This window comes from Sphaerodactylus townsendi, linkage group LG05 (genome assembly GCF_021028975.2).
Source record: "Sphaerodactylus townsendi isolate TG3544 linkage group LG05, MPM_Stown_v2.3, whole genome shotgun sequence".
In the NCBI taxonomy this organism is placed as follows: Eukaryota; Metazoa; Chordata; class Lepidosauria; order Squamata; family Sphaerodactylidae; genus Sphaerodactylus; species Sphaerodactylus townsendi.
In genome coordinates this window covers 113,531,880-113,556,616 of record NC_059429.1, presented here as the reverse complement: position 1 = coordinate 113,556,616, position 24,737 = coordinate 113,531,880, and the positions used below count along the sequence as shown (strand labels likewise).

Below are 24,737 nucleotides of genomic sequence, written 5' to 3'. Positions count from 1 at the left end.
CACCCAGCAGGCTTCATATGTATAAATGGGGAACTGAACCCAGTTCTCCAGATTAGAGTTGCCACGCTTATCCACTAAACCGTGCTGTAACCAGAAAGGCAGCATAGATATACAACAAGAAAGACTGATATTTTATTGTCCAGCCTAACAAGTGCACAGAAGAGGAGTTGGATTTATATCCCCCCTTTCTCTCCTGTAAGGAGACTCAAAGAGGCTTACAATCTCCTTTCCCTTCCCCCCTTACAACAAACACCCTGTGAGGTGGATGAGGCTGAGAGAGCTCCAAAGAGCTGTGACTAGCCCAATGTCACCCAGTTGGCATGTGTTGGGAGTGCACAAGTTAATCTGGTTCCCCAGATAAGCCTCCACAGCTCAAGTGACAGAGCGGGGAATCAAACCTGGTTCTCCAGATTAGAGTGCACCTGCTCTTAACCATTATACCACGCTGGCTCTGCTGGGCATGATCCAAGCCCTCATCTGGAAATCTGTAACCTCAATCACTACACAAATGAAGTACTTCTATTATTAATTCTGCTTCTGATGTTTATATAGAAGAGACAGAGGTACCTGGGCCAACAGCACTGATTAGTAGTCTGCTGCTTGCAAAAGACTACCCACCACCCAGTAGAGGGCACACTACTGTCTAGAGATGCTGCACCAGTATCTCTCTTTTTTTCAAAGAAAAGGCAGAAGGGTAGAAATACTCTGTTCATTTAATTGCTTCGAGACACCTGTTGCACCAGGAAGTAGGCCACCTGCCAGTTCTTACTGAAAGGGATTTTGGAGGCCCTTGTGATGCTTTTAGCTCTCCTGAGAACAACTCTTTGCAGTTTCACCCGCAGGGCAAGAAAGAAAAGCAGCACAATAGAAGCCCTTGATGCAGCTGAGATGTTGGGGCAGAAAGTGGTCAGTGATGTTCAGTGAGAGGAAAGAGCCCATGAAAACCTGGAGCCAGCACTAGAACTTGCATTGCCCCCCCCCCCCCCAAAAAATACGGCCAAAATCACTGCTGCAATAATAAGGACGAGAAACTTGCTTTTTTTAAAAAAAAAATGAACAATGTGCTTCTCAATGTGCAGAGTTTTCCCCCCAAACTTCATGGCTGGCAGCTCCTCTGCGTTTATGATGAATGCACACACACTCGATCAGTCATTAAGAACAGGATCTGTCAGCAGATTTCCACCTCTGCGGTCCAGAATCTTTTAACCGAAGACTCTTTGAGATAAAGGCACAGAGAAACTTCGGGTGTCTGGAAAGCTCCTTCAAAGTGGAAGCCCTCTGAACTTCTAACGTGTCAGTCAGCAGACCTGCTGCAGCTGTTCGTGGCTGAACCTCCATGAAAGAGAACTGTCAAGGAAACAGGAGGCTGAGAAGCAACTGGGTGAAAAATCAGATGAACAAGAAGCTGTGAACCGAAGGGCAGGAGCAAACGTCCAGCTGGCGAACCCGCTCCCAGGTTCCTCTGCATCTGGGGTTTCCCACTGCCTGCCAGTGTAGTTGCTGGTTCCTGGAACGAAAAACAAAACCAAGTCTTGAAGTCGTTACCGTCTTCCTTTCTTCAAAGGCTTCCTTCTCACCATTGGGTCAGTCAGGAATTAAAAACATCGGTCAAACACACAGCTAGTAACTTCAAATAGTGACAAGAGTGTAAGAGAGTTCAATGAATCCTGATTATCAGTAGTTAAGAAATCTGGAATAGGATCTGGGATAGCTGAGTCTGAATACCCTCCCTGCCATGGAAGGTTATTGGGGGACCTTGAGCTAGTCACTCACACTCAGCACAACCTCCTTCACCAAGATGTTGTGTGAGGGAGATGTGGAGAATGATGTTGGAAATTGTTTTGGGCACCCATCAGGAATAAATGAACTAAACAAACCCACAAAACAAACCTTTAAGGTTTGGTGAATCCTCAGACACATGAGGATCTTCTAGAAATTCTCTTGGCAGAGGGTTGGATACAGTGGTAGATTTCCATTACCAGAAATTGGGGGGGGGGGTCATCCCTTCTACCACTGCAGATTCACCACTCATGGTGTTTCTGGGGTGGGGGTCTCCCTTGTCCCCAGAAGCAGTATTTCAGGGAGCCCTTTGAGCTACAAGATGGGGGGTGGCATAAATTCCCATTCTGCTGATGAAAATCCCTTCCACTGAATCCAACCGAATCACTGTTACTTTGTTATGGATCACCTAGCACCATTTAAAAAATGATATTAACATCATTGCATTTTAAAGGCTGCCTATTTATTTGACTTTAAAGAGGTGCCCTTTGAAGAAAAGTTTAACTGCAGGAAGAGAGCCAACAGCAAACAAATTGTATGGAATTCTCAGAATCTACCTTTCACCTGACTGAGGAGTCAGGACCACAAGGATACAAGAGGGAGGAAAAGCAGAGGAAGAAAGCAAAGAACAATGCACCATCAAGTTGCAACCCACTCATGGTGACCCTACTCACAGGGTCTTCCAGACAAGCATTACAGAGTTGGAAGAGACCACAAGGGCCATCAAGTACAACCCCCTGCCATGTAGGTACGCACAATCAAAGCACTACTGACATATGATCATCCAGCCTCTGTTTACAAACCTCCAAAGGAGACTCCACCAGACTCTGAGGCAGTGAATTCCACTGTCAAACAGCCCTGACAGACAGAAGGTTCTTCCTAATATTTAAGTGGAATCTCTTTTCCTGCACCTTGAATCCATTACTCCGTGTCCAAGTCTCTGAGGCAGCAGAAAACAAGCAGAAAACTCTTCGACATGACATCCCTTCAAATATCTAAACATAGCTAACATGTCCCCCTTTAACCTTCGCTTCTCCGGACGAAACATCCCCAGCTCCCTCAGTCTCTCTTCATAGGGCATGGATTCCAGACCTTTTACCACTTACAAAAGACTCCTGATTAGACAGGTTTGCTCAGTAGTCCTGGTCCAGTTGTAAGAGCCAGCGTGGTGTAGTGGTTAAAAGCAGGCAGATTCTAATCTGGAGAACTGGGTTTGATTCCCCACTCCTCCACCTGAGTGGCAGAGGCTTATCTGGTGAGCCAGGTGTGTTTCCGCACTCCAACATTCCTGCTGGGTGACCTTGGGCTAGTCACAGTTCTTTGGAACTCTCTCAGCCCCACCTACCTCACAAGGCGTCTGTTGTGGGGAGAGGAAGGGAAAGGACCTTGTAAGCCACCTTGAGTCTCCTTTCAGGAGATGGGATATAAATCCAAAACTCTTATTAGTATTGTTTGTCTTGAACTGTCTGCTATCAAGTCTGGCCTCCTTCCTTTCCAAGTCAGGAGACATATGGATCACATCCATCCTGCCCCTTGCTGAAGAATGCATGATCTTCAAGGCGCACGGTTCCTTCACCCATCCTAGAGACCTTCCCACCTGCTCTCTCCCTCAAATAAAAAATCAGGATTGACACATCCTTATGCTGCCCCGTCCCAGAGTTGAATGGGTCAGTGCTTCAGTGCCTATTTCTGGAAGGAAAAGGAAGATGATGGAATGGAATATTGCAAAGAAGCCCAGTTGCGTGAGAAGCGACCTTGGAAGACATTCCAAGCGTGGCTCAGCGGATTCTACACCACTCTTTGAACTGTACAGGCAGGAAGCTAAAATTAGAGCAATCCATTAAGCCAGCTTCAAAACTATTCCCAGGAGACCTGGTAAAAGCCATCATTTGGAGGAGACTAACTTGTTTAAATACACACACCAAATAAGCTGAATGTCAGTCCAGCATACAAACCAAAACAGCCAAAGAACAAACCTCATATTTTGTTATACTGAAGTGTGAGACAAATTCTAAATGGCAATGGGAGAAATCTCTTTGCTTGCTTACAAGGAAGAAGGGTATTTGAGGAGAAGCCAGGATTGGGAGGCTCCAGCTAAAAATAAAGGCCTCAAAGTACTAAGGAACAAATTAAGAAGAACGATTGGATTCTTTAAGTGGAGTTTAGTCCAAGTCATCAGCAGTTTTAGAAAAATTCCGCCATGATTAAAGCAGCTTAGACATTTTATGGAAGGCCTGTTGGCCATGTTAAGGGGTGAGGGTGTTGCTCTTCAATTATCAGAGTTGAAAATAGATTAAGACTACAGAGGATTTCCTTTTTCTCACAGCTGCTTTTCATTTGGACCTGACCAAGATAACAGAAGCGCCTTTCTGCTGTGCATACCTGCTTTTCAATGAGAAAGGACATGTAGGTTTGGCAAGGTAATATAACAGAGTAACTCCTTGGGCAAGCAACTAGACTACCTGCACTTTAGATCTTTTCCCAACTCATGGAAATATGCATGCTACCTGCATAGCATATGTCTTTCCTTCCACATGAGCCTCCCCTCCCCTTGCCTTGACATCATGAAATCTAGCCGTGTTTTGCATTTCATCCTTTTCCCAAATAAGACCAAAGGGAGACATAGCAGGGCCTTTTTTGTTGTGGCATACATCCTTTGGAATGCTCTTCCAAGGAGCTTCAATCTCCCCTCTGTATATGTGAGCAAAGGTAGATAAAGGCTGGTTGGGCTTGATGGCCCTTGTGGTCTCTTACAACTCTATGGTTCTACAGTCTTGCAATACAGAATGTATTTACAACCCCTAATGGTTCTGGTTTATCATGGGAAAGTTCCTTCAGCCGGGGGAAAGCACCACTATTAGTGGAACAGGAAACCTGTAACTCTCAGCAGTTTTTGGTCTTGCTTCACCTCATGTTTTTATTTGCCTCCACGGCTTTCTGAAAACAAACACACTATGTCAAGTTTTAAACTTCCATTTACATTTTCTCCGTATTTTATGGCTTTTCCTGACAGTTATAGCTGTGGTTATTGCGCTCTATAAAATAAAACCAACCCCCAACAACTTTGTAGCCTTTATACATAACAAAAAGCGATGCTGAACAGCCTTGTTAAAAAGTCACAGATAAAACCCTGCAAAAAAGGCTGGGTTTCAAAACAGTAGTTTTGCTATTTAAAGTTTATTTACAGCCCCAATAGCTCTGCTTAATGTTAGTTATTAAAACAAGTTGGTTTATGTATTTAAGGAGCTCTGATACAAGGTAGCACCAGCAGACCAGGTGCTCAGGAGCAGCAGCAGGCCATTGCTTTCACATCCTGCATGTGAGCTCCCAAAGGCACCTGGTGGGCCACTGCGAGTAGCAGAGTGCTGGACTAGATGGACCCTGGTCTGATCCAGCCGGCTAGTTCTTATGTTCTTAAGGTACCCGAGAAAGACTGATACAGGGGCCCTTTCCACACAAGCCTCTAAAAATGTTTTGCCAACATTTTCAAAATCCCCCATTTGTCTGCACTCATCCCCTCGAAAATACTTCCCAGCTGTCCTTTTGTGGTCGTTCCTTTTTTTTTCATTTCTTTTTAGTTTCATAGCTACAAAGCTTCAAAGTCTCATGCTGCAATTCTCTAGGAGCCATGTTTATGAAGCTATGTAGACAAGACCCCCCCAATCTTTTTTTAAAAAAAACCTGACTGACATACAACGCAAGACAGCCAACGAAAGCTTAGAAAATGGTGCCAACAATGCTGAGAGGTGTTTTAAAGAGATCACACAGCAAGTAAAAACATTTTCAATATGTTTTCAAAAAAGGATCGCCAGGGAACAATATGCAAACAAAAACATTTTCAGGCTGGAAACAAAATGTTTTGGGCTAAACCCGTGCAGAAATTCATGGAGGAAACGTTTTATTTCCTGCCTCAAAACATTTTTATTTGGTTTGTGCGAAAAGGGCCACTAACAGTGAGAACAGAACTGGCTTCCAAGTTGTTATGGGCTAATAATTGATCTAGTTGAACTGAACATTTGTGATCTACAGGAATGGCACACACATACCTATTTTCAATGTCCGCACAGGAAGTGACAACTTGCCATTTAGTAAATGAACCACCACAATCTGGACACTTTGACACGGAGCATAACTCAATGACAGAGGACCCACTCCCCATGCAGAAGGTGTCAGGTTCAATTCCCAGCACGTTCAAGAAAGATCTCAGCTTTGAGATACTGGAAAGACCATTTTCTGCCTCAGCCCTGGATAACTACTTCCAATTAAAGTACAAATGATTGAGCTGAACGGGCCAAGAGTCTTTATATAAGAAAGCTTTGTACATATCTAAAAATGGGAATAGGAATGGTTTGGGGGATAGGTTGGGGTTCAGTGGCAGAATATGATGTATGGAAGATGTCCCAGGTTCCATTCTTGATACCTCCAGGTAGAAGATTAAGTAGCAGGTGCTGGGAAATATCTCTCTTGACCTGAGACCTTTGAGAGTATACAATACTGAGCTAGAGGACCAATGGTCTGAGACAGCATAAGGCAACTTCATATATTCCTTGAGCACCATACAGAACCCACAATGCTTTTCAGTGGAGTTTATTCACCCATTCAAGCTCTAGCCATCAAGTGTAGTCTGGTGATCTGAATGAATCAGTCCTGGAATCTATTCCTTGGGAGGGATGAAGCATAAGAATAGAAGTGACTTTCACATTAGTAGTGAACTTGGTAGAGCTACTGTTATGAAAAGAACCTTACTTTTTAATATTTTCTTTATTTTCTCACATATAAATCAAACAGACACAGCATATAAACAACTTCATTCTAATAAATACAAAATACACCACATGACACAGCATATATTGACTTCCAGCTAACTCCTCTTGGATTGAAAATTAACTCTAGGTTCATGCATATGGCTAAAACATTAGTTCAATAGTTGTTTTAGATATTTTCTAGTGTTTACAATCTATTGTTTTCTTTAGTGGGGTGTTGTGTGGTTTCCGGGCTGTGTTCTAGTAGCATTTTCTCCTGACATTTCGCCTGCATCTGTGGCTGGCATCTTCAGAGGATCTGTTTATTTTCTTTCGTTTTCAAACCCTGCTATTACTTCTCTATTTAAAGAAGTTTTCAAAAGATATTTCGCAAAAGATTTCCGGTTTTCTACAAAATTGTCCAAACTATTGTCCCTTAGTAGCTTGTCAGCTTTGCCATTTCTGAATATTCTATAACTTTCAAAAAAGGATTCTTACATTTTACAAAGAAACAGGTCTATCCTGTTTTTACTTTCAAAGGAAGCACAAAAACCACATTGTACAGAGATTAGTAAAGTACATGAGGCTTTATGCTTTTAGGCTTTATGCCATCATAAGCTGCTCTGAGCCCTTTGGGGGTAGGGTGGGGTATAAATATAAAAATGAATGAATGAATGAATGAATGAATGAATGAATGAATGAATGAATGAATGAATGAATGAATGAATGAATGAATGAATGAATGAATGAATGTCCCAGATTGAGTGGGTGGGGAGTATCAACATACAGATGTCACATTCTGTCCATCTGCCCTAATGACCCATCAACTACCAACCTTAGTAGAGATCACAGAAAATCTCCTTAGTCTGACACCCAATACTTTCCCCTGAACCCAAAACAGCTGAGTCTATTGTAGGACACACGGCTGAGAATCATCCAATATTTTATTATTGGCCTCCAGCAGTCGTTTGTAGTTGGCTACACCTACCATGGCAGCCATTTTGTGGTGCCACTCACTCACTATTCTCAAATTTCAGAAATACACCCGGGCTCTGCAAGGTTGAGGACTTCTGTCATTGGTAAGGGCAAATCACTGCCCAAATCTCTAAGCTCCAAGAGGGCTGTGGCATGGAGAGACACCCAACAGATTCAAACATGGGAAACCCAAACAGCTACCAACTTCATGGCATCTAAGGTGTTGGTATTGACCTTTAAGGCCCTTTACGGCCCTGGCCCCTGCCTGGTGGAATGCTCTTCCTCCATCTGTTAGGGCCCTGAGGGACCTTGGGGAGTTCCGCAGGGCCTGTAAAACCGAGCTGTTCCACCAGTCCTTTGGTGAGGCTGGCCGCCGAATCTGCCCCTCTTTGCTGTTCCTGTCGCTCCATATGTCAACTGCTGATTGAATATCGGCCAGTCCCCTCCCGGGGGTTAACACCGGACATCATATACTTATTTTAATTATAGAAGATTAGTGCTGCTAATGTTTTAATGTTTTAATTTATTTATTGTTTTAATGGAATTATATGATGTATTGTGTTTGATTGTTTTGTGAACCGCCCTGAGCCCTAAGGTAGGGCGGTCTAACAAACAAACAAACAAACAAACAAACAAACAAACAAACAAACAAACAAACAAACAAACAGTAAAACTGTGCAGTGCTTGTGCAGAATGGGGACAGGAACACAGGAGAGAGGCTTCAACATTTCCTCCTCCACTTGTCTAGTAACACTGTCCAAGCTAAAATAATGACTAGAAAAAAAGGAGGCAGCTGGGCCTGAGGTAACCTGAGACACTTTTATCCCTCACGCTCTATCATGAGGTAGCCTTGCCATTTCCCACTCAGACTTATGAGGGACACTTATGGCATTTCTCCCCATAATCTGTGGAGAAATGGGGACAGGTCTGGTAGCACCTGGAACCAGTATAAGATACACATATCCTCTTTTCCATTTACAAGAGACTGCCCAATTGGACTGTTAAGGCCCTATATTCCACATCCACAAGTTAGGCAAAACTTTAGTGACAAAATTTTCTGGCACAAGTTTAATACCAAACAAGAAATGATTCTAAAAGCTTACTTTTTGGCTTCACTGCCATCTCCGGAGCAGTGCAAACTCCGGGAATCCAAAGCCGGATGCTGGCACTCCACACAGACAATGTGTCCTTCGCTGAGATATTTCATCCAGTGAGTGTACGAGCTATTCCCATGCAGACAACCTTTTGTGATTGCCAGGAGCTGAAATTCAACACAGTACCTGCCACAAAGAGAAAGGGAGAACGAATAATTCTATCAGACAGCAGAACTAAGTGACAAGCCTGTTTCTAGACCATACCTCTTCAACCTGCAGACAGACTGAATAGCTAAATGCTGTTCCATATTTAAACACTTTGCACACAGAAAACTAGATGCCACAGAGAAGCATTCTAGCCTAGATTTCTCCAATATACTAGTTTAAGCACAAGAATTTGAATTTCTTTTGTTTTCACTGTGGAAATGCTGCCATGACAAAGCAACCATATGACACCCACACACATACCCCTAGCCAAAAGTAGTACAGTCCAATCTGAACATTACCTGTACAAATTAGGACTCAGATTCAATATCTGAAGGAGGGATCTTTGCATTTGTAGCATCCCATTTTAGAAGGTTGATTCCTTGCTCAATTCCATAATTTTAAACTGCACATAAAACATAACAGCGACACAATGTTTGATCCAAACGCTCTCTTCTTTTGGAGAAAGCTTTCTTCTCATACTATTCATTATGCAAAACAACCACATCTATTCTAATCTCTTTCAGGTCTGAATGAGTAACTATAGGATTTCCGAGAGGTGGAGTAGCAGGGTGTGTGTGCGTGACGCATTAGTCAGGCGCCCCTGCGTAGGTGTTCCGGGGGCGTTCCAGGGGTGTGGTGGGGTGGGACAGGGCGTTCCGGGGGCTCAGAGGGGTGCGTGGTGCATGTGTGCACCGGGCGCACTTCCCCCTGGTGCCGTCCCTGGGTCTGTCCTTGTCTCAGCTCCTCCTTTCCCAACTATCATTTCATAATGAGTTATAAAAGTGTCAGTTAAGTGACTGTGTGCTCTACTGCATCTGATGGAGATCTCACTCATGAAAACTTCTGCTGGAATAAATGTTGTTAACCTTTAAGATGCCGCCAGACTCCCATTTTATTCCGCTAGAGACAGTAAACCATGGAAGCCCAATTCAATGTAAATAAAACATGCAAGAATGCCACCTTAAAAAGTAAAGTTTTATGTGAGGAGTCTGTTCATTGTGGGCTTAAAGCAGGACTCCTCAATCGTTTTGAGCCTGTGAGCATCTAAGAACTTCTGACACATGGTGATGGACACAACTACAAAATGGCTGCAGAAGCTAGAGCCAAATGCAAAATGTCAGAGAGTAATAACTCTTCAACATTTCAGGCAGAAGTTCCATTGTTTAATAATACTTTCTTGCATACAAACAGCTTATTTTGAGAGCCAGTGTGGTGTAGTGGTTAAGAGCAGGTGCACTCTAATCCAGAGAACCTGGTTTGATTCCCTGCTCTGCCACTTGAGTTGTGGAGGCTTATCTGGGGAACCAAATTAGCTTGTGCACTCCAACACATGCCAGCTGGGTGACCTTGGGCTAGTCACAGCTTTTCAGAGCTCTCTCAGCCCCAGCCACCTCACAGGGAGTTTGTTGGAAAGGGGGGAAGGGAAACAAGATTATAAGCCCCTTTGAGTCTCCTTACAGGAGAGAAAGGGGGAGGTATAAATCCAAACTTCTCTTCTTCCTCTATTCAGCCACATAGTAAAGATCTTTTTATTGTGATGGCAGTTGCTATCAAAGAAACTTTTTAAAAAATCTGCCCAGCCAAACAGCTCTCTAATGGCCAATCAGAAGCCTTACTGGGCAAAAGCCCCACCACCTTCTAAAAACATTTGGGGAGCCTCAGGAAAGGTGGCAGAGGGCACCACGTTGGGTATTGCTAGTTTAGAATTAGGGAAATCCACATAAAGCTGAACTCTATGAATCGAGACTTGCATCGTTCTTTATGGACCAGGAAGCACAGCACATGAGCCCAAGTCCTGAAGTGAACAGCAACTGGTACCCTGGAACACTTACCCAGCTCTTTCATTTTCATTAGACGCTGCACGCTTCTTCCTTGCTTTCCCATAGCCTCCAGTGGTAATCAATGCTGGAACTGCTCACATCAAAAGGAGGAAGAACAACAGATGTGATAAGTGACAACAATGCCCCAAGCCTGCAAAACAGCAAAGATTGTGGTGCTTGTAGTCTCGAAAGCCATGTTACTTTCCCTCTGGCAACAACCTAAAGGTGGTGCTCTCCCCCATTTTCACATCTCCACAGATTATTTCTCATTCCACTGGATAGCAATATGTCTTCTCCATCCCACCCAGAGGTAGGATCCAGCAGGTTCTCACAGGTTCCCGAGAGTAGGTTACTAATTATTTGTGTGTGCCGAGAGGGGGTTACTAATTGGTGATTTTGCCTCGTGATTTTTGTCTTAGTTACGCCCCTCCTCTCAGCAGTAGCGCGCAGAACTTGAAGCAGTCTGGCAGAAGGTGCACCGGCGTGCGTGGCAGCCCTGCAGCCCTCGCGTGCATCATTGCCTAAGGACAGAACAACAGTGGCTGCATCCTTGCCACAGCCCCGCCCAGGAATGCCCCGCCCAGCCCCATTGGCGCTACGCCACAGTTTGAATCCCACCACCATGGGAACCTATTACTAAAATTTTTGGATCCCACCACTGATCCCACCCCACACCTAAGCCTTGCCAGCAACAAAATGCCTGTTTATATTTCAAAGGCGGGAGAAGGAAGCTATTTTAACAACAATTCTCAGCAGGTCTGGCAGAGAATACAACACTATTCAAAAATATACCACTTGAACTCTTCTCCGGCTCACAGATTATAGTTTGGTTTCAGCAACAGAGGGCTTTAAAACATACGCACACAAAAGAAGGGAAAGAAAACGGTATATCTTTTTACTCTAGATGACCAAATCATTGTAATATATTGTTTGCCCTACCAAAGAACCAGGGGTGAGGAAAGATGGTATGTGGGCCTTGTTCCCTCTCAGTTCAGTCAGAATGCCAAAAAACAACAGTGTGTCATTTGGGTTGTGTTACTTGGTTTTACTGAAGCAAAACTAAGGCATACAAGCAGATGAGAAGGTTTGATTCAAGCTCCCCAGCATCTTTTCTAGAACAATTACCACCATGTAAAGGACATGGTTTGGATAAAGGCAATCCAGGAAATGGCGAGCAGGTTTAACCTTTTCACCCCCACACAGATTCACAAAAAGATACACACTATAAGGTTGTGTGTGTGTGTGGTTGCCTGTTTCTGCACAGCAATTCCAATATAGCTTGGTGGTCTTCCATCCGACCCTGCTTAGCTTCTGAAATCTGAGCTCAGGTTAGCCTGAGCCATCCAAGTCAGGGCTGTGTACACTTATAGCCCTTTAAAAAAAGGCAGATATGGTAAGTTTTGTTTTTTCATTCAAAACATTAACAATGGCATGGGATAGGTGACTTCAAGTAGAAGGATTGAACTCTCCTCTATCCTTTGCACAGGTCCTCAATCCAAACCATACAAAGTGGTAAACGTGCTTTAAAAGATGCCTGGAGATTTATGATCAACCTCAACCTCTGGAGAAAAAAAAATCTAGTTCAAAGGCTGTATGAGCAAACAACTCAATTCATAAAGAGAAGAATAGATACTACAGTGTCAGAAATATTCCAGGTCAGCACAGGCCTTCAAAGGTATCCAAGAAAGTAGGAATGAGTCCTGTATTGCTTAGGAGAAGCACAAGGTAGACCTCACACCACCTCCTTACTATATTCCACAAGACTAATAAATGAGAATCTCCACTTTTAGCCAATTCACCAATTCCACACATTGAGTAACTATAACCAGAGATGTACCAGGGTAAATGGCGGCCAGAGACAAATTGTCTCTGGATGTCCCCCAGCTCCGCCCCCCGCCCTGCTGCCGATGATACATGAGCAGGGGCGAGGGTGCTGGAAGACAATGAGGCAGCAGGACTTCCTGCTGCCTCGTGGGCTCCAGGCACCCTCGACCCCACCCATGTCATTATGGACATGGGTAAAGTCTAGGGTGCCCAACCCCCCCCCCTCCCCCTGCTGGCTGGGCTTCCAGCTAGCAGCCAGCAGTCCCTTCCGAACTCCCCTCCAGGCAGGCCAGAAGAGACTGTAATCATCAGTCTTGGAGGCCTGCTTTTATAAACACTGAGGCCAGGGGTGGGGCTTGGGGAGCAGGAAGTCCCACCCCTTCCTGCTCCCCAAGCCCCACCCCCAGTCTCAGTGTTTATAAAAGCAGGTCTCCGCGGCCGAGGACTACAGTCTGTTCTGGTCTGCCTAGAGGGGAGGTCAGAAGGGACTGAAGGCTGCCGGTTGGGAGTCCAGTCAGCAGGGCGGGGGGAGTGCTGGGGGAGCACCGGGCACCCTAGATCTTACCCATGTCCATAATGACATGGGTGGGATCGAGGGCACTTGGAGCCAACAGGACTTCCTGCTGCCTTATCATTTTTGCGTGCCCTCACCCTGCCCATGTGTCATTGACATGGGCAGGGGGCAGGGGTGCTTGGAGACAATGAGGCATCAGGAAGTCCTTGTCCCTAGGTAGATACGCCACTGACTGTAACAGATAACAAAAAGCAAGAGGTCTGCACACTAATAGTTTGATATCCAAGAATGACGTTCTCTGGGTACCCTTGTGCCAATCACTGTCCACCTGCCTAAGCTACCTCACAGGGTTGTTGCAAGGACAAACTGAAGAAGGAAACAACTATTTCTGTCACCCCCTGATCTCTGAAATGGTAACTGGTCCCACCATACTTACTGAAAGACTGCTTGCATTCTTGCCCCTGCTGGTTCCAGTATTCCAAACAGCCAGCCTTCTCCTCCAGAGTGGGACAGGCTTCCCCACCGTTTCTCGGTTCCTGGATGACACGCCTCCTTCGAACCCGATAGGTCGCCTTGCAAGGCTCTGCACAGCCGCTCCATTCACTCCATTCGGAGACCACACAAGAAGCCACTGTGGAAGCGAGGCAGGAAAAAGAAAGATGAACTAAAGACTGCATATTGCCTCAATTCCCAGCTGTGTACAAGCTGCTCCATAATAGGCAGCACCCACACAATTGGGGAGACCTTAAAGTCAATATGTGGCACCCCCTTCAGACTTTCCTTCTTCCTATAGGGGTGTGGGGGGGGATTACTGCATGTGGCTCCGCCTCCTGGGGCAGCCATTTTGAGTTTGGCTCCACTTCCTATGACACCCAATTTGAGCTGGTGTTCACTACCCCTCAACATTCTAATGGTGCCCGCAGGCTCAAAAGAGTGGGCCCCTGGGTTAGGGGGCAGGAGTTCAGGGGATGGCCACCAATGTTCTATTCACCTCCATGTAATTAACCGATAATGATGATGCAAAACTTAGTTTCATAGTTGCTAAACTTATATTATTTATGGATGTTTCAAATCCTGAGATAAACAAATAGAAATCCGACAGGCATTTTTATTAAAGCCAAATAACACACTTCCAATCCACTTCCAATGCACTTTAGTGACTTTTTGAAAAGGGTTTTACCATTCCACACAGTAAAATCCAGTAGGAAAGAGAACTGGAAGTGCATAACGTTTTTCTCACCCTTAATCCAAGGAGCCTGGGATGTATCATACATGAGTCTCTGCAGCATTACCCTCCTTGTGTAACGCAGAACAACCCAGAAAGTCCAGCTAATCTAAGAAATAACCAGATAGCTCTATGAGTTTGAGGACAGAGCTGGGATTTGAAGTCAGGCCAAACCACTATCCAGCACTGCCTTGTAGCACAGTTCTCAGTTCTGGGCATTGACACGAGTTGACAGCGTAGGCGCAACTGAGCATACACAGAGTGCGGCAATAACCACTGGAGCCAGGGAGTTCACTCAAAGAAAGGATGTATTGGCATTGATACAATATATACAGTTTAAACGGACAGAGCCTTCGGCTTTGGTCCTGTCCCCAGCAAGGAACATGCTTAACTGAATTAGCTTACTTATATACACTATGATACATTAATTAGCCTATGGCTAGTACAGTCAAAGGTCACATGACTCATATATATAGCTGATGCAATCATGCTTAGTCATTCCCTTTGGCTGACTGCTAACAGGTGACTGTAGTTAGTCCTTCAGCAGTCCACTGAGGCAATCAAGGGTTTTGCCATGCAGCTGTTATACCTTCAGCTCCTGACACCCCTTCCCAGATGCTTGCCGAAACCTACATCACATTTTTGTTTATCACATTAACAGTTTCATTTACACATATATCAATTCGTGTATGCAGTACATTCCATAACATGGCTGACTTACTTCAGAGATGCATCTGTTATACCCAACAACTCTGCTCTCTTTCATGCCTAAGTAGGAGGTTAATGGCTTGCCTCAGGATGTCCTTCTGCCTTTATTGTCCTGTGAAGGTAGGAAGCTTGCCTCTCTATGAGTCCCAGGTTTTGAATCATCTGTCTGATGTTTTGATAGCGCATCTCCTATGTACTTTGTTCTTGGTCTTGACAGATTCTCATTTCTTTAAGAGACCGTGAAGTACAACTTTGAGAGTCATTGGAATAATATGCTTGGTTTTGGCACCTGGCGACCCAGGTCTTTAGCTAATTCAGACTTCATTGCATGTCTGCTGTGCTATCAACCATTCACAGTTTGCATTCGGCTCCTCACAGCTGCTTTGTGCTACTAGTTTTTGCTTAAATGATGCCCATAAAATGGGTACACTCCGCGTAGGTTATCACATACCCGGTACAAGATGTATTGTTCTCTCTTCATTCGCAAAACTTGCTATCTGCATATCCAGCAATGTTGGTAGTTTGGTCTGGACACAGCAGTAAACCTTTTAGACATGGTTGCATTAAGGTATTTCTGTAGCAATTCCTTTTACCCCAGTCCAGTCTGTTTCAGTTGGTTGTTGGCATCGCTTCTACTGAGTACGTGGACAGTGGCATGTGAAATATCTTGGTCTGCTAATGGAAGCAATATATTGCAAAGACCCGAATACACTTCTGTGGTAGACCGGAGTCAATACATTCTTGTGTCCCGTCTAGTTCTTGGAAACCTTACTACCATGCGGGTGTTTGCTTGCTGAGTGAGTTAACTACTTTGTGTTCTCCTTCCAAGAGCTCTTCTTTATTTTACCCTCTTGGTGCGGTGAAACCCTCAGCAGTTTGTACTTAATTCCATACTTAGGTAGGATTTTATTTCACCTAGATCACACACTTTAATGTGTTTACTTAAAGTCTGTCACTTTGTTCAGTTCCTTTTCGGTTTCTGTTAGTATTATGATGCCATCGACTCCATTGCACTACTAGGAACGTGCTTCAGCACCTGGTTTCCCTGTTTTATAGACACACAGGAATCAGTGGCACAACTTTGAAACCCTCTCTTCTTTCACCAACAGGTCATCTAAATGGTTTCCTCCACATATGTGCTGATTGTTTTAAACCATAAAGAGCACGCTTCAGTAACCAAACCTTATTTGTTTTACACCTGTAACCAGGTGGTGGTCTCATATATATCTCCTCATCCACCTGCATTCAGGTAGGCGGTACACACATCTAGTTGCTTGGAGACATACCCCTTTTGTTCAGCAATAGCCAAACACAACCTGATGGATTCATACCTAGCTGTAGCAGCATAGGTTTCAGCAAGTCCTCAGGAAAATTTTGTTTGAAACCTCTAGCCACTAGTCTGGCTTCTTTAAAAGCCGCTTCACCCATTCGCTAAAAGCTTTCTTTTGCAGGACTCCATCTGGAGTCCAATTAGAAAGTTCTTTCCTTTCTTTGGCATATCAACCTCAGTGAAAACATCTAGGTCGATTAGAGATTTGAACTCTGAGTTCATAGTTCAAACCATCGCTTTTGCTCAACTTCATCCCTGTGCAAAACTCCTCTTGATAATTGTTTGGTTCAGACCATTCATCAGTATTTGTACTTGTAAAACATCTACCTTCCATTCCCTCTGTTTCCTCTCATTTTGTGCTCGTGTGTCATACCCAAACCTCTGGGGTGGTTTCCTTTTAGTCACACCGCAGACCTTTTGGGGAATTGGTTCTTTCTCCTTATCACTCTCTTGAGTCTGATTCGGCTTTAACAGGGACATCTAGACTTGTGTCTTTCTACACTCTACCCCTCAGAAGAACTTTCACTTTCAGTTCTTTGTCTCATTCCTCTCAATATGCTTCTATCAGCATATGGCAGAATGACAGATGGACTTTCTTGCTTAGAAAGCAGGGAGTCTAAACTTGCTATGCAGCCGGGACCAAACCAGAATGCTTCTCAAACTCAGCACTTCTGGAAAATAGTACCTGACCATTTGGTAATAGGAACCTGAAAAGCCTTCATACCTAATTTGGACACCCACAAACTGAAGCCTTTGTGAGTGCACCTTTCGCTTTCTTTTCTGTGGTGGTGTAACAGAACATTGGCATATGAACCAAAAGTATAGCAGTGGTCTAACTTTCTAGGTGTTTTACCATAGAGCTTCCTATACTGACGCTACCGAAGCTTCGCTGAACAACCTGTTCATGACGCACGTACAGTAAGCCCATGCCTCCCACTTGCAGAAACTATCCTTTGCATTTAAGGCCTCTAGCATGGCACAGCGCACCATTTGTTTCAGTACACCAATCTTTCTCTCTGCTAAACCCTTTTCAGAATGCAGCTATAAGTATTTTCAGGACACTGCCTTTATCCTTATTCCTTTGTTTGTTTAGCCACTCAGTAAATTGGTTACTTAGAAATTCTCCTCGCACCATCAATCTGGATTATTGCACATCACATCCAGTTCGTTTACAGATCCTTGTATGCCATAATTTAAAACACATGGAAGGCTTCACTCTTTCTTTTTAAGAAATAGGAGAAAGTGAAGCGCGGTGGCATCGCCCACAATTGCTAAACACATATTTGGCACCCCCGATGGAAAACAACACCATACACCAGTGCTATATCGCGAGTGCACCAAAGTTTAAAAGGTCCTTAGTTACCCCTTTGGGCCTTTGTCTTGCCACTGGATGCGTTTTTACTCTTCCCACTCAAAACACACACACTTTGCACCCCCCAGAAAGTAATCACATTTTGGCAAATTGCACACCACACATTTGTGCTGTTTGTTTGAGTACTTTGAAGCTCACATGCCCACATTTCCTGTGGAAGTTGTGCACACAATTAGCTGGGCGCAGTGGGCTACCGCTTCTTATCTCTAATAATACAGTAGTTGGAACATCACAGGTCACAGGCGTGTTACTGTCCATGTAGTCAATTTTATAAAGTCTGTTACTTAATACACCCTGTGCCACAATGTCCCCATCCCTGCCTATAGAGCACCCTGTCCCAGTAAAAGTACATACATACCCATCCAGTGCTAACCTGGACACGCTTTAATAGATTATGCGCCATACTTGGTATGTGTAACACGTTCTGCAGGTTAATCCCCATTGCTTGTAAAACACTCCTCCTTGGGACTGTACAACAGCTGCAGAGCTGTCAGCAAGAGTCACTTCCTCCTAATATCCGTGTCCTCTTCTTCTGCAGCGAATCCTAAGTCTGCTCCTTGCTACTTCATATGTCTCTGTATGACCCGGTGTCCAAAAGCCATGTAGATTTTGGTGCTTGGGTACGCTGGGCTAAAATTCAGAAAGGCTATGCTTCCTTTCCCGGTCCTCTGCACAGCCTGTTGCTGACGTCTAGGTCACTGTCGCCCTCGCTGGTATACAGTTTAAACGGACAGAGCCTTCGGCTTTGGTCCTGTCCCCCAGCAAAGTGAAGTCATGCTTTAACTGAATCTAGCTTACTTTATATACACTATGATACATTAATTAGCTCTATGGCTACAAGGTACAGTCAAAGCGTCACATGACTCATATATATAGCTGATGCAATCATGCTTAGTCATTCCCTTTGGCTGACTGCTAACAGGTGACTGTAGTTAAGGGTCATCCCTCTCAGCAGTCCACTGAGGCAATCAAGGGTTTTGCCATGCAGCTGTTATACCTTCAGCTCCTGACAGGCATAGCATGCCCAACAGCTTCGATACTGCAAATCACTTTTTGCAGGGGCCCACGGGACAGGACAGCCAGATGTCAACACTGAAAACATCTTCATATGTAACGGATTCATTAAAAAATCCAAAAGTAGTGGAAGTCCATGCAAAAAAAATTGAAGATCAAATGTCCATTTGCTGCTAAGACAATGTTATTGGGTATCTTTCCTGAGAATTTTCTAAAGAAACTTTTTCCAAAGAACTTTTTTGCTAACAGCAGCCAGAATAATAGGGGCAACCAGTTGGAAAGCCCAAAAAAGTCCAAATACAAAAATTTGGAAGGAAAAAGAAAGAGAGTATGTTACAGTGGCTAAACAAACAAATCTTGTAATCAATCAAAATATGAATTTAATGAGAAGTGGGAATTGTATTTTTATAGGTGACTGAATCAATTACCTAAAAATAATAACAACAAAAATACCAATGGAGAATAAAATTAGAATTACAGAAAATGAATGAATGGGTCAATATGTTATTAATACGTTAGCAGTTAAGGCTATAAATAATTGTTTATTTGATAAATACCAGTGGTATTACCAGTGGTGTTAAATAATTAAATAGCAGAATGTTAGATGAAATAAGTTAAGTATGATGAAAGGTTCTCTCAAATTTTATCATGTCTATCATTTTACAGAACGTTAAGATCCATTTATTCTTATCCTGTTTGTTATATGGTTTGATGTTCTCTTTATAATTGTGTTCTTTTGGTGTGTGTTTATATACAAATAAAGATTAATTAAAATATTATTCAAAAACACTGAAAACACACATTTCAAAACAGTCCCATTAATTCAGTTGAGGTTAATTTCTGAAATAAACTCCAGGTTGATAGAAACAAATGAATCAATTTCTCTTTAAATTATTATGCTTTCAAATCTGCTAACTCTAATACTACTAAGACACAGTGGTTGACTTACTGGATGTAGAAGGTATGATCAAGTGTATTTAGTCTAAATCAGAACCAAGATCTGCTGAATTAGCAATCACACCTTTCATTTCCTATGAGTTATTGCCTTTGCTTACCAAAAAAATAAGTTAAAATAGTAAGGACTCCAATTTCAATCACAAACCAAGGTTTGAAGGTTAGTGATAGTGCTGTGATAGCTCAGTTATCTCCACAATGGCCAAAGAAGAATGCATTCATTTCTTAAAGGTACAGGCATTGCTTCTATTATTTGAGGTGGTTTTAAACTGCCAATTGCTTTTTTAAAAATTTCAAACTTTTTTGCAACATTGGAGCTTTTTTCAGGTTCATAGAAAGGTCAAGGTGTATCTAGTCTCTAGATTTAAGTATCTACAGATTTGGCCATACTGAGAATTGATAAAGTTCACTGGTCTATAGTATTGGTTTTGTATCCTTTTGTTTAAACTTGTGTTGGGGGTGGGGTGTTAATGTTAATGATGCATACTTAGTAAGTGCTACTAGAACTCAGGAATTCTAGATGTTCAGGAATTCACAATTCCCCATCAGTTTTCTTCGGGTCAGCATGGCCAATTGGCCATGCTGGTAGGGGCTGATGGGAATTGTAGTTCCTGAACATCTGGAGAGCCGCAGGTTCCCTACCCCTGTACTAGATGAAAGGTTAAGAACCATTAATGTCCCACTTGGAAAGTGCTCACAGTCTTTCATTCAAACACTGCAACTTCAGCAAAGTGTCACAAGATGGCACTACTTTAGAGCCTAGTTTTGATACTAAATCAACAACAATGAATGGGGCTTAAAATTAATAAGAGGCTACGGTGTCGGAAGAACTAATGAAAGCTTGTGTTTTGGAGAGAGGAAGCTGGGTTTTCCCCAAACAGGATGTTGAAAAATCTCTCACCTGGCTTCTTTCCTTACTAATTAATTATGAATTAATTACAGAGCACCTGTCTCCTCCTGGAGGATGTTATGGACATGTGGCGATGAAGCCAATTAAATCTTGGAGAAGTGGTTTTTTTTTCCTGCCCCAGCCAAATCCTGTATCAAGCAAATAACTGAAAAAAACAGAGGAAGTGTCTAGGTCTTGTTGCTCAAAAAGAGGCAGATAATATCTAGGTGACATTTCAGAACCAAGAGCCAGTGACAGATGTTTATTTTCATAATTAATATGGCACTACATAATGCTACTAGGGCAGTTTAATAGCCAAAAGCAAGTAAGACATCCCTGAAGAGAAACCGTTTTCTCAGCAACTGAAGAAGTAGAATACTGACAAAGCTCACAGAGATGCTGGAAGGATTTCTGAAATCAAGTGTGAGAGGCGTTTTTGAAAGTTCATCAAATAAACATCAAGTTTTGCACTGTTAATTGTGAACGGATTGTGCCTGACAAAGGCTCCCAAGGCAAACTGTCTAGTTGGCTTCCGATCATCACACAAAATGGGGAATAAGAAGAATAAGAAACATTAGGCTGTACAAAATGCATCCAGTTTACAGAAGTACCCAAAGCAGCATCCACTGTCTCTAGGTTTTACAGCACAATTCTAAACAGAGTTAACTCTAGAATAAAAAGAAGAGGAGTTTGGGTCTATACCCTGCTTTTCTAAACCATAAGGAGTCTCAACGACGCTTACAAACACCTTCCCTTCTCTGCTCCACATCAGGGACCATGTGAGGTAGGTAGGGCTGAGAGAGTTCTGAGAGAATTGTGCCCGGCCCAAGGTTACCCAGCAGGCTTCATGTGTAGGAGCAGGAAAGGAAACCTGGCTCACCTTGGTCCACCACTCACGTGGAGGAGTGGAGAATCAAACCCACTCTTAATCATTATACAATGCCAGCCCTCCACACCACATTGGCTCTCTAGACCAGTGGTTCCCAACCTGGGATACACATCAGAGGTGGGATCCAGCAGGTTCTCACAGGTTCCTGAGAGTAGGTTACTAATTATTTGTGTGTGCTGAGAGGAGGGGCTGTGTGTGCTGAGAGGAGAGTAGGTTACTAATTATTTGTGTGTGCTGAGAGGGGGTTACTAATTGGTGATTTTGCCACATGATTTTTGCCTTAGTTACGCCCCTCCTCTCAGCAGTAGCGCACAGAACTTGAAGCAGTCTAGCAGGAGGTGCACCCAGCGTGCGTGGCAGCCTGCGCCTGCGTGCATTTGTTTCCCGCCCAAGGACCGGTGCAGCAGCTGCGTCCTTGCCACAGCCCCGCCCAGGAATGCCCCTACCTTGAATGCCTCGGGCCAACCGCCCTGTCGCTACTTCCCCCCCACCCAGCGCCCCATTGGAAGTGTTGGTCCACAGTTTGAATCCCACTACCATGGAAACCTGTTACTAAAATGTTTGGATCCCACCACTGGTACACATACCCTCAGGAGTATACACCAGAGTGTTTGGGGGTATGGAAAAACAATGTGTAATGGGTTTTCTAATATAGGGGTATAATTTTAGGGAAGTGTGTTGCTGAGGGGTATGCAAGTGAAAATGGATTGGAAACCACTGCTCTACACTAAGCCCTTTGATTTCAATGGGCATAAATTGGGGTAACCGTGGCTAGGATTGGACTGTTACTTGCCTACTCAGAAAGCAACACCTGTACAGGACACAGGTAACACTTAGGTTGGAGACTAGGCTTCTGATGAGCCTTCCCACGCTCCTTAGCACTTTCTTACACTTTTATTAATGGATTAGCTCTCATTGTTTCTCTCAGAAAGGTTCCAAGTTAACATGTTTAAGTTTACCTAAAGTAGAAGCTACACTATGCAGACTTTCTTGGAAGCAAATCCAAGGAGTATCAAATTCACTTCTGAGTGAGACAGTGCTCCATTCCCAATCAAAAGGGAGACGGCAACCAAGCAATCAGGAGACAGACTGGGAAGGGAAGTCACAAAGGAGTCAACAAAAGATTTTTGAGTGAAAGAGATCCCTATCAAGTAAAACCAATTGAATTCATGTCACAGGATTCCCCATTGCTATGTAGGGGTGTGAAAACTGGGCAACGAAGAAAGCTGATAGAAAGAAACTTCATTCATTGGAAAGGTGTGCAGGAGCCGGGAGGAGAGTATTATGGGTGCCACAGACAGACCAAAAGACAAATCAGTGTGCTGGAGATCAAATCAAGCCTGAACTCTCCCTAGAAGCGAAAGTGACTCAACTGAGGCTGTTGTACTTTGATCACATTGAGAGCAAACAAGAGTGACTGGAAAGGGCAATAACGCCAGGAGAAGTCGAAGGGGGCAGGAAAAGAGAAAGACCCAACATGAGCCGGGTTGACTCCATCGAGGATGCCCCCAATTTGCAAGACCTGAGCTGTTAAGGAGACGCATGGATTTCTAGGATCAAGTCAGAAGCGACCTGACACCTTCACACACCCAAGACAGTCACCAACGTACCTGCAGGGCCTCTCCACCCGACCCGACCCCCACCCCCCAGATCCAACCGAAAGAGGCGACCCACCTGGACACACCTCCCGGTAGTCGTGGCAGCAGTCCAAGGTGTCGCGGCAGGCGCGGTCGCAGAAGCAGGGGCCGTGCGAGCCGTCGGGTCTCCAGCCGGAGCTGACGCACGCCAGGCTCCTGCCCGGGCAGCACTGGCCCAGCTCGGCACAGCCGCCCTCGGCGCCCGACGCGGCCACCAGGAGCCACCCCAAGCCCACCGCCACAGGCCACCAGGGGCGCGCCGGCATCGTGGGGGCGCCTCTCCCGCGGGCGGCTGCCTCAACTCCCGGAGCCGCGGCGCAGAAACGTCCCGTGGAAACGCGGAGGGGGGCGCGGCTGAGCCAAGCCAGGGCACCTGCGGCTCCACTCCCAGTCTGGGCGCGGAATTGGAAGCAAGCGGCTCCTCTGCAAACTCCACTTGGCCGGAAAGACCGGCAGCCGGGAGGGGGGCCGGGGGGAGGGAAAAAGCAATGCCCCAAACTGCAAGCGACCTCCCTGGCGCTGGGGTGGCCGGTTCGAGCCCCACCCAAGTCGGAACGCCCGGTCTGCACGTGGACGTTTCCGAAAGCGCCCCAGCAGCGCCAGAAATGTGGGCAGCCCCCCCGGCCCTTAACCCGCGATTCCGCGAAGCAACCGGGCGCGCTCCTCTCCCGACCCTCGTCCTTCCCGAACCGGCATTTAAAGGGTCAGGGCGCGCCTGGGAGAGAGGGCGCCTTGGCGTCGATCCAAGAGAGGGGCGGCCCTGGTGGGGAAAACGTGCCACCGAGTCCGTATTTATATTTCTGGCCCTACCGCTGTCTGTCTGGTTGGGTGGACGGGTCGCTCGCTTGCCATGAAGCATGAATGGCTGCTTACTGAACAACCACTACTCCCTACTCCCCAGGGCTTTTTTGTCAACCCCATTTTAAATTGCTCTGCTTTGGGGGGTTTTATGCCCTCGCCTCTCCCGTGTCTGGTAGATGCCAGCTGGCATGTTCCTACCTAGGCTATCATTTACTGTGCCCTAGCAGAACATCCTTCCTATACCCGAGAAGCTATGGGTGTCGGGCAGCCTCGGCATTAGGTACATCTGTGCATGCGGCAGAAGCTGGCTGAGCGTCAGTCCCTTCCTGCTGCTGGTCCTACTGATCTGCAAGTTTCCTAGACCAGGAATCCTCGTGGATGTGGCTTCAGATCACTTTAGCAAGCATGTCATTTTCTTGTTGGAATATTTGTGAGGCTAATATATGCATCAGGGTCAGGATCCAAAGATGCAGGGTGCATCCCGTCTGTGTGTTTGCCATGGCTTTCCCAGAAGGCACGTTTCTTCTGCCCACTCCTGCCTGGGGGAAAAACCTCTCTCAAAATACTTCTAGATAGAACATCTATGTTCCTTAACATATACTCGTTTCCCCGCACCAGATTTTCAAGGTTGTTAAGATTTCAGCACTTTGTTTTCAATGTTTTGCAAGTCACCTTGAGTGGCAGAATAAGTTCATCTATTAATGGTGCTTTGATCAAAATGCTCCTGAGTTATCAATCCACAGGGTTTTTCCCCCAAAAAAGATTTGGTTGTCTAAAAACAGAAGTACTAATAAAAACAGAAGTATGTTTTTTTTTAGCTTTGAGCTATTGCTCTTTACCTATGCAAATTTAATCAAGCAGAACTCATATGATTACTTGACTGCAATTTTTCTAATTAGATGGCAGCCCTAACAAACATAAGTAGTAAAAAACTACTTTTAAAACTCAGGGGTCGTTCCAAAA

At 44.7% G+C, this 24,737-nt stretch overlaps 1 protein-coding gene across 1 annotated transcript; it reads right to left on the bottom strand.

Moving 5' to 3' along the window:
• Positions 1-695: 695 nt before the first annotated feature.
• LOC125434036 (somatomedin-B and thrombospondin type-1 domain-containing protein-like) lies at positions 696-23,669 on the bottom strand. Its single transcript, XM_048499080.1, has 5 exons — positions 23,011-23,669; positions 13,392-13,586; positions 10,630-10,708; positions 8,600-8,776; positions 696-1,507 (listed from the first exon to the last, which is right to left on the bottom strand). The coding sequence occupies exons 1-5, from the start codon at positions 23,237-23,239 to the stop codon at positions 1,390-1,392; spliced, it is 798 nt and encodes a 265-aa protein (XP_048355037.1). The 5' UTR covers positions 23,240-23,669; the 3' UTR covers positions 696-1,389.
• Positions 23,670-24,737: the final 1,068 nt, after the last annotated feature.

What these genes read in the sequence shown, in the direction of transcription:
- LOC125434036 (XM_048499080.1), bottom strand. Translation starts at nt 23,239, where the DNA reads ATGCCGGCGCGCCCCTGGTGGCCTGTGGCGGTGGGCTTGGGGTGGCTC. An exon ending in AGAATGCAAGCAGTCTTTCA is followed by an intron (nt 10,709 to 13,391) that starts GTAAGTATGGTG and finishes TGATGTGAGCAG; the next exon opens with TTCCAGCATTGATTACCACT. An exon ending in AATGAAAATGAAAGAGCTGG is followed by an intron (nt 8,777 to 10,629) that starts GTAAGTGTTCCA and finishes TCTTTGTGGCAG; the next exon opens with GTACTGTGTTGAATTTCAGC.